The 14110-nt window shown below is 49.3% G+C and overlaps 1 protein-coding gene across 1 annotated transcript in view; it reads right to left on the reverse strand.

The window, feature by feature from the left end:
• Positions 1 to 13794, reverse strand: part of Tspan2 (tetraspanin 2) — a 37737-nt gene extending 23943 nt beyond the window's left edge. The window contains exon 1 of the mRNA XM_032897613.1: positions 13657 to 13794. Coding sequence (XP_032753504.1) covers positions 13657 to 13725 — 69 coding nt within the window. The 5' untranslated portion in view covers positions 13726 to 13794. The remainder of the gene's footprint in view (positions 1 to 13656) is intronic.
• Between the last annotated feature and the right edge of the window lie 316 nt (positions 13795 to 14110).

The raw sequence follows: 14110 nt of genomic DNA on the forward strand, positions 1-14110 counted from the left end.
CATTCTGTTTCCCAGGGCCAATTCCCTGCGTGGCTGGCTTCTTCAGAACTATGCAGGCCTGGCTTTGGTGAGGGGGAGTAGGTGGCTGAGTTCTACCAGCTGGCTACTCCCAAGGAGAGTAACTAAGGGTTTCCAGCCCTCAAAGAGGACACTAATTGGATAATTCATGGGGCAGCTGAAAAAAACCGGCTCAGCTGTCTTTTGAAAGACTTTTTACATTTTTTTAAAAGTGCAGGCTGGCATGGAAACATGAGATGGAATCATGCTATGGCCTAATAGTGTTTATCTTCGAAGGGTGGAATTACAGGTGACGTTTTCCTTCCATCTTCTAAGGTCTCTACATTAATTATGCATTAGCTTTGGAGAAAGCATTGCATACCGGTCTTTATGTCCAGTATGGGAAAATGGAGGGTCTTCCTGTTCTGTGCTTAAGTCAGGAAGGAGCCAGCTTTGGGGCTCTGGCTGCTATGCACAGAGAGGAGTCTTTGGTCAAACCTGTCCCTAGAAATGCCTGGGGCTGCCTGGGTGGAGTCTGCCCAGTGAACCTCACAGGCTTTCCTCCTTTGCCGTCTCTCTGGTGCCTTAATGGAAAGGCAGTTTCCAAACACAGAGCAAAATCTATTGACAGAGGCCCTGGGCCCAAACCAGCAGCCACCACACAGAGTATGGAGAGGCTGACTGGTCTCAGGGACAACCCTACCACGAGATCACATTTTTGGAATCTCTGAACACAAACTCTAATTTATTGCTGTCTGGATCATCCTCCCAGACAGAATCCATCCGTCCAGTTCTGGCACAGATGTGTTTGAGGCATAATGGAAAATGAAAAGAGAGGTTGCAATTTAGAGCCACTGGGCAATGGGGAAAAAATCCACCCTTGCTCATCCAATCCCCCAACCCCAAACCACATAGACACGGCTTTCCTCTCTCAGTCAAGGAAACTATGGCTTAGTGGAATGTCATCATGGAGTGGCAGGGAATCCTCCCAGAGTGCTGTGGGCTGTTAGGGATGTGTGGGTGAGGAGTGTTCCAGGGCCAGAACAGCCTCTGCTTTGGAAGGAGGCGCAGCAGCCACTGAGTAGCTCTTCGGTCCTTCTGCATGCTCTAGACCTGTCAGGCTCAGGAGATGCTACTTTTGCTGCACTTGGGTCGGTGAACCACACACTGGAAACTTTTTCACGGGGGGCAAGAGAAATCACGCTATCCCCTAATCACACTAGCCAAGGGAGCACGTCTCCTTGTTACTGCGAGCCTTCCCTACACAGAGGATGCTCTGACCTAGCACTCAAGGCAAACTTTCAGGCTTCCTTAGTCAAAAGCTTTAACGTCCCCTGCAATGCTTTTAATTTTGGCCCATTCTGCTTTTAACATCGACATTCTGTACTGACACTCAGGAAAAGCTGAAGCAAGCAAGAAATGGGCAAGTGCTCCTTCTCCATCCTCTTCTTGCCCCCAATTTTACCTCCCTTCACTTTTTTTCTTCTTCCATGCATATTTGGTAATAGTCAACCATGGTCCAACCCAGGCCAGGCCCTGTGCTCCACGTTGGAGACGTGTAGGACATCCACATAAAGTGAGCCATGCAATAAGATGTAGGCTGTGTGCGGAGGGGGAGGAGTGCGCATTATCAAGGGAGGGCACAGGGCACCGGCAGGTAGCAGTCATCCTCGTTCTGATAAACGCCTTGAAGAACGAGTCGTATTTCACAGAGCAGCGAAGAATTAGGATGAGGAAGCCTGAGGCAGAAGGAACTGCACAGGGGAAAGAGCCATTTCTACCCTCCATCCACGCTATGCTGACAAAGAGGCCAGCACTGGGGAGTACACTGTGTCATCATCACAGGAGTGTGGGGGCAGCCATGGCTCATGGCTTCTGCTTAGCCTACATCATCCTGGGAGGCCTCCTGCAGGGCCCCGAGGGAGGAGAGATAGGAACTCAGCTCTCCTGACTGAGTGAGCAAGAGCCTGAATGTGCTTGGCTGCCAAACACAGTGAGCAGCCCCAGAGAAATGCTCAGGAGAGCCACAAAGAGGACGCCAAGGGACGGTAAAGACGCAGAGGGCCAGTGAGAATCGCTATAGTCAGAGAACACTGCTGAGGGCTGCTCTGCTTCTAGGGTAGACATTACTTCCAGCGTCCCTAGGAGAATTGGAGAAAAAACACCACTGCTTTTGCAGAAATGGACTTTTCTTTTTATATTCATTCGTCCATTTTGTATGGGAGGGGGAACATGCATGTGCCACAGTACGTATGTAGACGTCAAAGGACGATGTGGGAGTCCGTAGTCTCCTGCCACCATGTGGGTCCTGGGGATTGAACTCAGATCATGAGACTTGGTTGCAAACACCCTCACCTGCTGCAGCACCTCACTGGCCCTGGAACGGACTTCTCATACAATGGTACATGGGTGAGCTCCATGGTAACGACTAAGAGCAAGTTAATTAAAAATACTAAAAACAACCAGGGCAGTGGTGGTGTACACCTTTAATGTCAGCACATGTGAGGCAGAGGCAGGGGGACCTTTGTGAGGCAGAGGCCAGCCTGGTCTACAGAATGAGTCCTGGACCAGCCAGAGCTGCATAGCAAGACTCTGTCTTAAATAGGAACAAGAAAATCAAAAGGGAGGAAGGAAATGCTATAAAATAGGGTAGGTTTGGGGAACACAGGTGAACCAACAGCATAAAATAAAAGGGGGAAGGTGACTAGAACACCTCAAGGACCAGATGGGGCCCCGGAAGCCATCACCAAACAGGACAATCATAGACATTCTTTGTGGGCAAGTTATTCCAACAGCTACCAATGAGCTAGAGAGTTTGCCGGACACAGAACACTGTCCCGGTGTCTTTAGAGAAGAAGTTTATGGTCTCAATCCCAGGGGCAAAAAGGATGGAAGACAGATTCAAAGTCTTTTGAAGCAAAAAAGATGGACAGAAAGTTCCTATCAGTAGCAACTCTCTGTAGAACACAAGCCCTTCAAAACAGCTCATGCAGGTCAATTGTATTTTACAGGTTCAATTGTTCTCTCTCTCTCTCTCTCTCTCTCTCTCTCTCTCTCTCTCTCTCTCTCTCTCTCTCTCCCTCTCGTTCTGAATTGCAAACAAGGAAGGTTCATCCAGCTGCCACAGTATTGAGATCAGAATACAAATACTACTCCCTATGTGGGTTTCCCAGCATGCACAGCCTTCCCCTCCTGACACAGCCACCTGCATGACAAGGAGCATATGCATGCTGCTACTCAGCTCTCTGCTGAAGAGACCCAGTAGAGAGGATCCTTTCAGGCCCCAAAGCATCCCCAGCAGGAGTTAAGCCAAGCATGAGTGTTTACACCCAGGTGGGAGACAACGGAAGGGGCCTCAGTGCCTGAGTGGCTCCCTGTCTTCTCTCATGTGGTGACATCTGTTTTTGCTGTTTCGTGAGCCAGAATGTTCTTCTGCACTGCCCACAGAAGGCTGACTCCCCCTTCCTCTCAGGTCACTTCCTTGGGGAAGCCTGTCCTGGCCTAGATATGCGTGTTGTGTCGTTTCATAGCTCACATAACTATTGCTATTTCAATGTTTCTGGGTTTGAAAGGCCCGAGATCTGTGAGAGCAACAGCAGCTCTCAGTTGTTGGCTGCTAAGTGTTTCCTCTCTGCCTTGTAGGACCGGCTGAGGTGGGGCAGGGGGAGCAGAGGCGCCAGTCATTCAGTTGTGAAATGAACTGTTTTCTCCTTAAACCCACATTCAGAAAGCTCCCCTCAGCATATGGTTCTTGAAGCTAGGACCTTGCTGGGTATGTGTGTGCTGGTAATCAGTGCTAGAAAACTATGCTGGAGGTGCTCGGCTCCCCCACAGGAAAAGAAGACACACATCTGCACTGGCTGCCAGGTTCCCTAAGCTTCAGGGACGTGTGCTGGAACCACTCACGCTCACAAAAAGTAAAGCTGCATGCACGGCCTACTAGGCAAGGCTTGCACACTCCATATGGCTACCACAACACACAGACATGCTGCCCTTCAAGGAAAGACGAACAAAACCAGCCCTATGTTCTTGCTTCACCATAGCAAAAGCTGTGTGCACACAAGCCCGGCTCATCGCTCTTCTCCATTTTGGGATGAAGCCACATAAAGTTGAAAATGAGGCTTCTATTCTAGAGTCTCCATTAACTGCTTTCAAGCTAATACTTGCGCATGGTGGCAACGCGTGCCCTGGATGGAGCCATAGCGAGCACTCGTGATTCCTGATCCGATTGAAGCCCCATTATGCCTCAGCTTTGCGGCAGGCAGATGTCACAAGCTCATTTGCTTTGGAAGATGACACTAATTTGCTCAAAGTGGAAAACCGGCTCCCAAGACTTTCATCGCATTACACAGAGAAAGCAAGGCCAGGATTCAGACAATACCTTATCAAGAGCAAGGATTATTATTCTTTAACCAGAAAAAACCTACAAGGGCTGAATAGCATCTGACATTCACATCAAATGGCCTCACAGGAACCTGGTTGCCCTGTCCTTGACATCAGGACCAGGTATAGACTAGGAAGAAGAACTGCTGTGACAACAGATGCTGACCAGGTTGTTTGGAAGTGGCTGATAGCTTCTGTGTCTCCAGTGTGATTTGCCCTCTATCCCTTCATAAAGGCAAGCTTGTGCTTCCTTCAGGTAAGAGCATGTTTCCTATCTATCTATCTATCTATCTATCTATCTATCTATCTATCTATCATCCATCTGTCTGTCCATCTGTCTATCCGTTCATCCATTCATCCATCTATTCATTCAATTATTTGGTGTGCTTGAGTTTATGTATGGGTGCATATGTGCACTGCATATGTCGGGGAGAATTGGCCCTCATCTCCCCCATGTGGATGGAGCTCAGGGCATTAGGCTTAGTAGCAAGCCTCTTTACCCACTGAGCCATCCTGTGAGCGTGCTTCATGGTGACTCAGTGTTTATTCTCTGTGTTGCAATTCAAACTTTGATAGGATCAAAAGTGGTTTGTTCTCTAGAAAGAACACTTGACTGCGTTTGTGACAAACACGCCCTTTTCTGTTTGTTAAAGTTGTTACGACGTGAACTTGAGTGGGCTGGCTGACTTTGTTGAGAAGTGGATCACAGGTGCTGTGGGGAACCTGGGGAAAGAAGCTGGGTGGGAGCGAGGGCACTGAGGACCTATTACTATCTGTGGACACTGCAGGGGTGCGTGTTTATCCAGTGCATGGACACAATGCCTTCTGGTTGACAGTTGGGGAAAGAGGAGATTAGGGAGGAGCAAAAATTTGGAGGAAGAAGATGGCCTCCTACATTTCCCTATCCAGCAAAACAAAGAACCAGGCCACTGACTAGTGTCAGGCAGCAGACAGCCCAGAACTAAAGCCCAACTCTATAAAGCTAGCCTTGAGTTAAACCCACCACCCACTGGCTGTCTCTGGATTCCCTCCCTGTAGCTGGGTCTGCACCTCCTGTCTCGCCCTCCCTCCACATGCACAAACACTGATCTTAGCAACCATGGTGATTGATGTCAGATCTTGACTACACTGAGCTTTACAGAAGCTGAGGGTAGACATTAAATGATATTACTTGTGTGTTCACATAACATTCAAAGAGGCTGAGAGGATGACTTTGGAAAAAATAAGTAGGATTCCTTTTTTTTTTTAAAAAAGATCTATGTTCCTATTTTTTCTGTTACTATCTTTAGCTGTGTGTGTGTTTGTTTGTCTATGTGTACACTTGAGCACACGCTGAAGTATGCACATGGGCTCTTGTGCACTTGAGTGCAGATGCCCGCAGAGGCCAGAAGAGAGTGTCAGACTGGAGTTCCAAGCAGTCGAACCTTTACCAATGTGAACACTGGGAACCAGGGGCCGTCTGCAAGAGCAGCACTAACTGCTGAGCCATCCCTCCAGTTCCAATGAGCAGGACTCTTAAATAGCAACCGGTATTAGTGCGCTTTAGCCAGGTTCCCATGGTTACGGTGAGAAACGGTAGCAGAAAGTAAATGCTGTGAGTAGAATTCGTACTGGGACAAGCAGAAACATGTTGTTGCGAGAAAGTTCCCTTGGATGAACTACAGTAGACACCACAAGACCTAGGTTGTCATTCTCTAGACATTTTCTTACATCTGCTTTGAGGTCACCAAGGTGCTGTGCCGGTCCCTGCCAGGATGAAGGATACACCATGCAGTTTTCTACACAACCTTCCCCAACTCTTGCCCCACAACTTAGGGCTATAACCTCCTGTTCAATACCAGGTACACTTGCATGAGTGTGCAATACATGTGCGTGCGTGTACACACACACACACGCTGTCTTTCCATTCACTTTTCCTATAAAGAGCAGACCTCGGTACACTTTAGGAACACTTGCTTTTCTAGAAATGTTCTCTTTTGAGTGTTCAGTCCGAATAATGAAGCCGATAGACAGGATGGCAGGCACGCCCATCTACACAGATACAGAAGAGATGGAGACAGGGCGTCTAGGTAGGTGGGTGTAGTCAGACTCTGTCCAGAACCTGGACAAGACACTAAATTTCTCTACCCCTCAGGTTACCTGTCTACAGGGGTAGGGAAGGAAAGTGCCTTCTGAGAGAGCAAGCTGGCTCGGCTATGTGCTTAGAGCTGGGAGTGCCTGCCCATTGGCCTTTCCATGTTGGTGGATGCACTGTTCCACTCGAACTGAAAGCATGATCTTCAGGAAGCCTCCCCCTCCAGGCCGATGCGTCAGCTGTCTGCCTCTGCCTTCTATACTTTTCATATCCTGCTTTTTCTGACAGCTGGACCTCCCCTCAGCTTTTAAAATAATACCAGAAAACTGGTGCCCTTTACAGAGGCGATGACTCCATTTCTTTAACTTTAGTTTATTTAAGACCTAGTAAGAGAAAAGATGAAAATGTAGTTTTGAGACAAAGAATAATTAGACTGGAGTTGTCTAATAGAATTTTCTTCAATACATAGATACAACTAAGCATACACACACATGCGCACAGACACACACAGACACAAACACACACAAACACACACATACACACACACACACAGAGAGAGAGAGAGAGAGAGAGAGAGCGAGAGAGAGAGAGAAAGAGAGAGAGAGAGAGCGAGAGAGAGAAAGAGAGAGAGAGAGAGAGAGAGAGATTTCTCAGCGTTATAAACATTTGCCGTCTGTGCTGTCCTGTATTGTAGACACTTGGTACCAGTGGTTACTGAGTCCTTGGAATGCGGTAGATGGCACTGAGGGCAAGAATATTACATTTCATTTTAAGACTAAACAGCCCCATGTGTTCAGTAGTATGGCCACCATATTGGATGAGCAGGTGCAGAAGTCACTTCCAGGCTCATCCTAGCTCCCTGTCAGTCTGGGGACTCAGAAAGGCTGAGGACAAAGATGTGGGAGTCTTAGCCGGAGACCTAGCTCCGCTGCCTGGAGCGGAGGCCTGGGCAAGTCTCTGTGTCTCTCTTCCCTCCGGTGCTTCACAGGGCTGTGACGAGGACTGAAGGGGCTAACACAAGACTGTGTTCACAAGAGCAGTACCTCTGGGCTTACACTTAGGCAGGGCTATTATCCTTTAAGCCTCTGATCCTGAAAGTAATTTTTAAAATGGTTTCTTGAAAAAAAAAAAAACCCTCACCTCTCCATGTATCTTTTCTCAATTTCCTTCTTACTTTACCTGCCTTTAGGGGATCAGTCGGGATCCTTACCCTTCTCCTGTTTCAGCCACAGGTTGGGGTGTTTCAGGCACCTCTTCGTCCCAGCATTTCTAAAATGTTTCAAGACTGAACCCGACACTGGCTACAATCTAATCATAGACGATGTATTTTCCAAGCCAGCAGAAGTCTGGTTTGGTTTTGTTTAGATAGGGTCTGACTTGCTTACAAGAACTAGGTAATCCTTCTGCCTCAGCCTTCTGCACGCTAGGTTATAGGTGGGAGCCACCATCCCTGACTCTAGTGGTTTTTCATTTCATTTTGTGTGTGCGTGAACGTGTGAGTGCCTGGTGCCTATACATGCACAGGCCAAAGGATTACAGAGGTGTGCTATTATTTCTTATTCCTCTGAGGCAAGGCCTCTCATTGGACAGCAGCTAGCAAGCCCCAGTGATCTTCCTGTCTCTACCCCCACACAGTGATGGGTGACAGGAGCATGTTCAGCTTTTTACACTGGCTCTGGGCACTGGAGCTTGGGTCCTCCTGCAGCAACCACTCTGACCCTCTGAGCCATCTCCCAGTCCTCTGATATATTTCCGTATACATCGTATTCCGCACCCCAATACATCGATAATGTGAGAAGGTGGGAAATGAGAAAACCTCGGGCATCCTAGCGACTGTGCCTTTCAAATTCCATGCTTGTAAAATTGGGGCTAATTAAAGTATCGTGAAAATTAAAACTATAAAGACTGTGAAGAGAGGGGTCGCTAATAATTATCAGATGAGATCATGCATGTGGAAGCATTTCGTAGCCCAAAACTTCATAAGCATGTTAATTTGCATTGTTGATTTTTCTTTTAATGAAAGCTGAGGATGGTGAGACAGGCAGACCAACGTCCTCCTGTTCATCTGTGAAGTGTGCTCCGGCCTGCCGGACATTCACACTTTCCACCTTCCTCCATCTTTTAGAAGCCCTCACACAGTTTGCTTCAGTCAGGGCAGGGCCATTTGCTTTAAGAAGGAGAACAAGCCTGTTGTGAAGGTCCTGTCAATGTTAGGACTGGAAGATAGAGGTTACCCAGAGATACTCCAGATGGGTGAGCTAGAATAACACTGTGAGATGCACCTTGTGAGGGTGATTCTGGGACTACCAAGGATTAGTGTCGAAGAACCCTTAAGACAATAATGGTAATGTGGTATCTGGAAAAGCCTCCAGACGAGTCCTGAAGAAGAGCTACCCTGCCATCCAGAAACAAGGGCCCTTGAGCTCTTGAGACTGCATCTCAAACAAGCATCCTCAAAGTGTCTTTAGAGCACCAGTGCCAGTCTCTCCAGGGGGCTTGTTATAGGTGTAGACCTACTAAGTCTGACTATATAATGGAATAGGTTCTCATGTATTAACACTCATATCATACTAGGAGAGGCCTGGACCGCCAAAGCCTGTACTAGCTCCTTCCCTTGGCCTCTATCTGGTAGCACAGAAGCACGGCAGGCACCTAGCAGTTCTCCACAGGGACTTTTAACTAGAACCCTGTTGAGTCTTTCACATGCCAGGGGATCAGAGAGAGGATGCTGGGTCATAACAGTCCTAGCGTTCAAGGGGCAAAGACCAGAGAAGGGATGAGCTATTAGCAAAGACAACATGGCAGCCAGGTAAAGGGTTTTAATCTTTCAATCACGGTTTAGGATGTTAGGCTATAGCAAGCATCTAGCACTTGTTTGCTGAGTGAATGGATCATAGAGGGAAGACTCCATGCCTTTCAGAAGCCGTAAAACTCCAGTTACTTTGACTGGTTGGATATAGGGCACGTGTGTACTCCCTCTTACCTTAAGGAACTTCCTGAATTATCGGTCCTGTCTTCCCACCTGTGCCTCTATTGTTTGAATCCCACCATCACTAAAAGAACTTAGGTCACTAAGCATGTGTTTCATGCATGCTGGATTCTTACTGTGCATGCATTAACATTTTTATCTACATAAAGATCACAAAAGTGACTCGCATACAACTTTACTATGCTCATTTTACAAACAAGAAAATGGGGGCTCAAAGAGATCAAACAGCTGAACCCAGTTCCCAGGGCAGCGAGACCTATCGAGCTAGGAATAAACTCCAGCAGGCTGGTACCACACTCCACCGTTCATGCTTTAGCTCTCTGGGTTTGAATGGCCATACCGCATACACGTGCCTAAGGTCTACCGTGGCACTAGGACCACAGCTCTGACCATGCTGTGCACTCTGCTCCCCCATCATCTCTAGGTCCCTCTGGTGCATGCTAGGAGAGGCTGGCCAATGTGTCCGTCTTCTCACTTTAGTAGAAATCAGCAGTGCAGGCTATGAATGGACAGCAGGCTGTCCTAGAGACTCCAGAGACTCTTTCTCCACCTCCTGCATCATCCTTTCTAACACCTGGCTGCTCTCCAGTTGCTGTCTGAGATGTGTGGGACAGAGCAGGAACCGTAAGATTTGAGTCAAACAGCATTCATGCCTAAGCCAAAGAGACAAGACTTTTCAGAAGCACCTCGTAGGCATCGCCAAGTGAAAATCTGAAGTTACATCACTCATGGTGAGCAGAAAGGACAGCACCTTCCCACATGCCATATATGGCATGCAACTTTCAACCAGGAACAGCCTTGCTTCCTGTTGGAGGCAACCCTGAGCAGCCCAGAGCAGCACAATGATAGGAAAAAGCTGAGCAGACAACAATAAACCAAGGAATAAACAGTGCCTGGGCTTTTCTTCCAACCAACATATGTGGCCGGGTGGGTTGTAGTGTTTTGTTTGTATTGCTATGCAACAGAGGGGAAGGAAAAACAGGTGATTTCAATGCAGTCGGGACTGTACTGAGGGGTGTTGTGATCGTAGATCCTAAAGTCAGACCTGGCAGACGCAGGGCAGACACCCCCATGAATACAGTAAGGCTGAAGACTGGGCTTTACTTTGGGTTTTAAAGCACTCATAACTCAATGTGAGTCCAGCTGGGCTTCTGTGCCAGTTCTGAGAGATCTGATTGAAGGTTCAGAAAACCAGAGGCACAGCGGAGGGGACTGGCAAGCCAGCTGTCAGGAGAAGGTTCCAAATCCCCCTCGCAGACCACAAATCACACTCTACAGCCTCCGTGACTGTCTTCTGGCCAACTTCTGGCAGGACAGGAAGGACTGTCACGGGTGTAGGGGGGTGGGGATCCTGGACCTCAAAAGGGAAGACATCTATAGGTGCTCGAGGATACTCGCACAGCTGAAGATCACCTTCCAAGGAACGCTCCCCAGTCAGAAACAAAACAAAACAAAACCCATTAGAAGCCAGGGCAGAACTTCTGTTGAACTGGATTCTATATGAATAACTATCTCATGCGATTCCCCAAGCTGCTGGCTCTCTGTTTCAGTTCGTCCCTTCACCTTATCAGGAAAGCTGAGTGTACCTGCTGCTCACCCATGGGCTACCTTCTCTCAGGGAGCCACTGGGTCCTCTTAGCTGTCCGCTGGACTCAGTCTATGAGAGTAAAGTTCAACATCTCAACAATGAATAGGTTCAGCTATGCCAGCTCTCCTGATAAAGTTGACAGTTGATGTCTAAAAGTCAGGACGGCTGTTCACATCCAGGTGTCTAACCCGAGGATTCATTAATTCACGTCATAAAGAGTTACTCAGCACCTCCTAGGTAGGTACCATTCTAGGTGCTAGGGAAATGGCTGTGAAAACAACAGAAAAAATTCCTGCTGTCAGGGAGTAGGCAATTTTAATGTGTGGGGGGAAACAGCCAAGTATGAGTTAAGAGGCTAATGGACAGCTGTCCACCATAGAAGTCACATGCAAACCCACTTAGATACACAGATACTGTTTGCCAACAGTAAGGATACCAGGACAAAGACAGTTATTAGTTAGTGAATGGTTCCTGTGCGCTAGGCAGTTAATAACAAAAATAACAAGTAGCTTCGAGCCCCTACTATGTAGGACTGGCTTGGGATACTTCACACATTTCTTCCAAATCCTCAGCACAACTCTGACCCTCCAATTGTACGGATAGGAAGCTAATCCCAGGGTATAACTAGCTGGCAATGGCACACCTCCTCGTCCAAGCACAATGCTTTAGATCTCTGCACGGAGGCCTCAAGGTTTTGCCACTCAGACGGCTCACAATCCTTTGCTCTGCTCCTTATCTGGTGGCTTCCCTTTGCCCATCCTCCCAGGTTGTTTAGGCTCCTTACTGGTACTGGGATTGCTTCTCTGAACTCTATATTTAGATCTCATATAGAAAAAGCCATTTCCAATCTCAGTGACAGGCACTCAGACGTCACTGGAGTGCTACTTCCTCCCTGTGCTTAGGACCCGGGTGTGAAACTTGTCACCTGGTCACCCTGCCTTACTTTGTTCTTGTTGTTCAGTATGGGCTGTTCTCTTAGACGCAGGAGCAGCTTTGGGAACATCTATCTAGTAGTTGTTTAATAGTAGTTCTGAAACAAGCCTGTGGATGTTAAGTTACCTGGATGCCGTTGACCCAGAAGCCACATTCTGGGGACAGCTGGGTAACTGAACCTCCCACAGGATGAAGATGGAGGACGTAGCATTTGAGTTCTGTCTCTGCCACTCACAGCTGTGGGACCCACTGCAAGGGTCTGATGAGTCTGTGGAAGCTGCACAAAATGCGCGCTAAACCCAGCCCGAGAGACCCCCCTCTCTGACTCACACAAAAGTTTGATGTTGTAAGCAGTGAGAGTGATGGGTGCTACTGCAGCATCACACCCATCACTAACAGCCTTTGAAACTGAGCCAGACTTCTAAACACAATACAGCACCAGGGCACTCGGAAAGACGGTCTTCCTGGACTGCCATGGATACAAATGCCAAGTTGTACAGAGCCTGTGTGTATTTTTAAAATACAGGGATGTCCCCAGGTACCTCCTCCGAACTGTCCACTGCCGACCAATGCTGGTCATGGCCACGTGGTCTCTGAATTGCTTAGAGTTGCTGGAGTTACCCAGGCTTCAGGGTTGGTAGTCACAAGTGGAACCCATCGTTCAATAATTTATTACTTATTGTCCATGCAACCTCCTCAGAGCAGATGGGACACCATCTCTGCCAGCCCAGTAGTTTCAAAGCATCCCAAAGCAGCTCTGCTCCCGCTCTTACCCACTTCCCCTGAAGCAAGACTCGTGTCTTCCCTCAGGGTCTGAGCAGCTACTGGCTGGCATTCTCTTACTGGAAGGCCAATAGGGACTGTGCAGAATGGACCTCTGACAGTTTCCCAGGGCTTGGGAGAGAGTATTCCAGAGATGTTCCACCCCTAACTATGCCCTACTAACACAGGAGACTGGGGCTTGTCTCTATGCATCGCTACTCGGGGAATGCTGCCAGGTCTACGCCACCCTGCAAAGTTGAATGAGATCATTTCAGGAGTACTGATTGTCCGCAGGGACCCTGGGGGATGTTGCTGCCATTCCAAACCCCCTCCATTTTTCAACCCATCATAGAATAGCACCCACCACTGCCCACACAGCAGTACCCTCCCCTAATGACCAAGAAAAGGACGATCCTCCCCCACTCCTTCAATTTTCTCTACTGTCCATTATTTTCGCAACAAATCACTAGAGCCAGGCGGCGTGTCCGCACACTCTTGGGATGGGGCGCCACCCCAGGCAGCCCCACGATAGGGATTTCCCTCCTAGCACCTTGGCTCGGCCGCCTCCGGGCTCCCCAGAGAAAGCAGCGGGAGAAGTGGGTGTGTGTGTACAGCAGGATGCAGGGAGCACGGGCCGCCAGGCCCCCAGCCCTCAGGATGTGGGAGCCGGCTAGGTTCCTGCACCTGGCGCCACCCGCCAGGCGATGCCGCCGAAGATGATGGCTCCTTTCAGGAGGAGCATCGCACCGTATCTCCTCACCACCTCTGGTAGCTCAAGCTTCTCTGTGTCCTCTCCACCTCCATCTGTCCCCTCCCTCTTTGTCTCCTTAGCGCCTCTGAACATCCTGCCCTCTTCCACGGCCCAACTCTATTGCGGTCACCTCCCCGGGGACCCTGGCCCCCTAACCAGCCCGCCGGTTCGGGTCTCACCCAGAACAGCAGGTTGAAGCCGAGCAGCAAATACTTGATGCACCGCAGGCCCCCGCGAAAACGCCCCATGCTGCGACCCCGGCGGCGGGCTCCCGATTCCCCAGGCCCGCGCCGAGCCCCGGGAGCGGCGGGCGCCGGCGGGAGGGGCGGGGCGGGTTGAGAGGGGCGTGACCTGTAGGCGTGGTCTGCGGGCGGGATCTGGACGCGAGCGGCCAGCTGGCTGTGGCTGGGGCTCCCTGGGGTGGAAATCCCGGTCCCACGCACCCGCTCCGACCCTTGGAGGTAGCACCGCCTTCGTCCACGCCGGTGGGCTTGGACTCCTGTAGCTATCCAAGCATTTGTGCTCCCACCCGAGACGCGGGGTCCATTTAATCAGTGTTGGGTGCCCAGACTCCCTTGAGGCCCTCGATGATGGTTGAAGTTATCCTGGGTGTCTATGGAAACCTAGGAAGGT

The sequence above is a fragment of the Rattus rattus genome, chromosome 3, assembly GCF_011064425.1.
Source record: "Rattus rattus isolate New Zealand chromosome 3, Rrattus_CSIRO_v1, whole genome shotgun sequence".
NCBI lineage: Eukaryota > Metazoa > Chordata > Mammalia > Rodentia > Muridae > Rattus > Rattus rattus.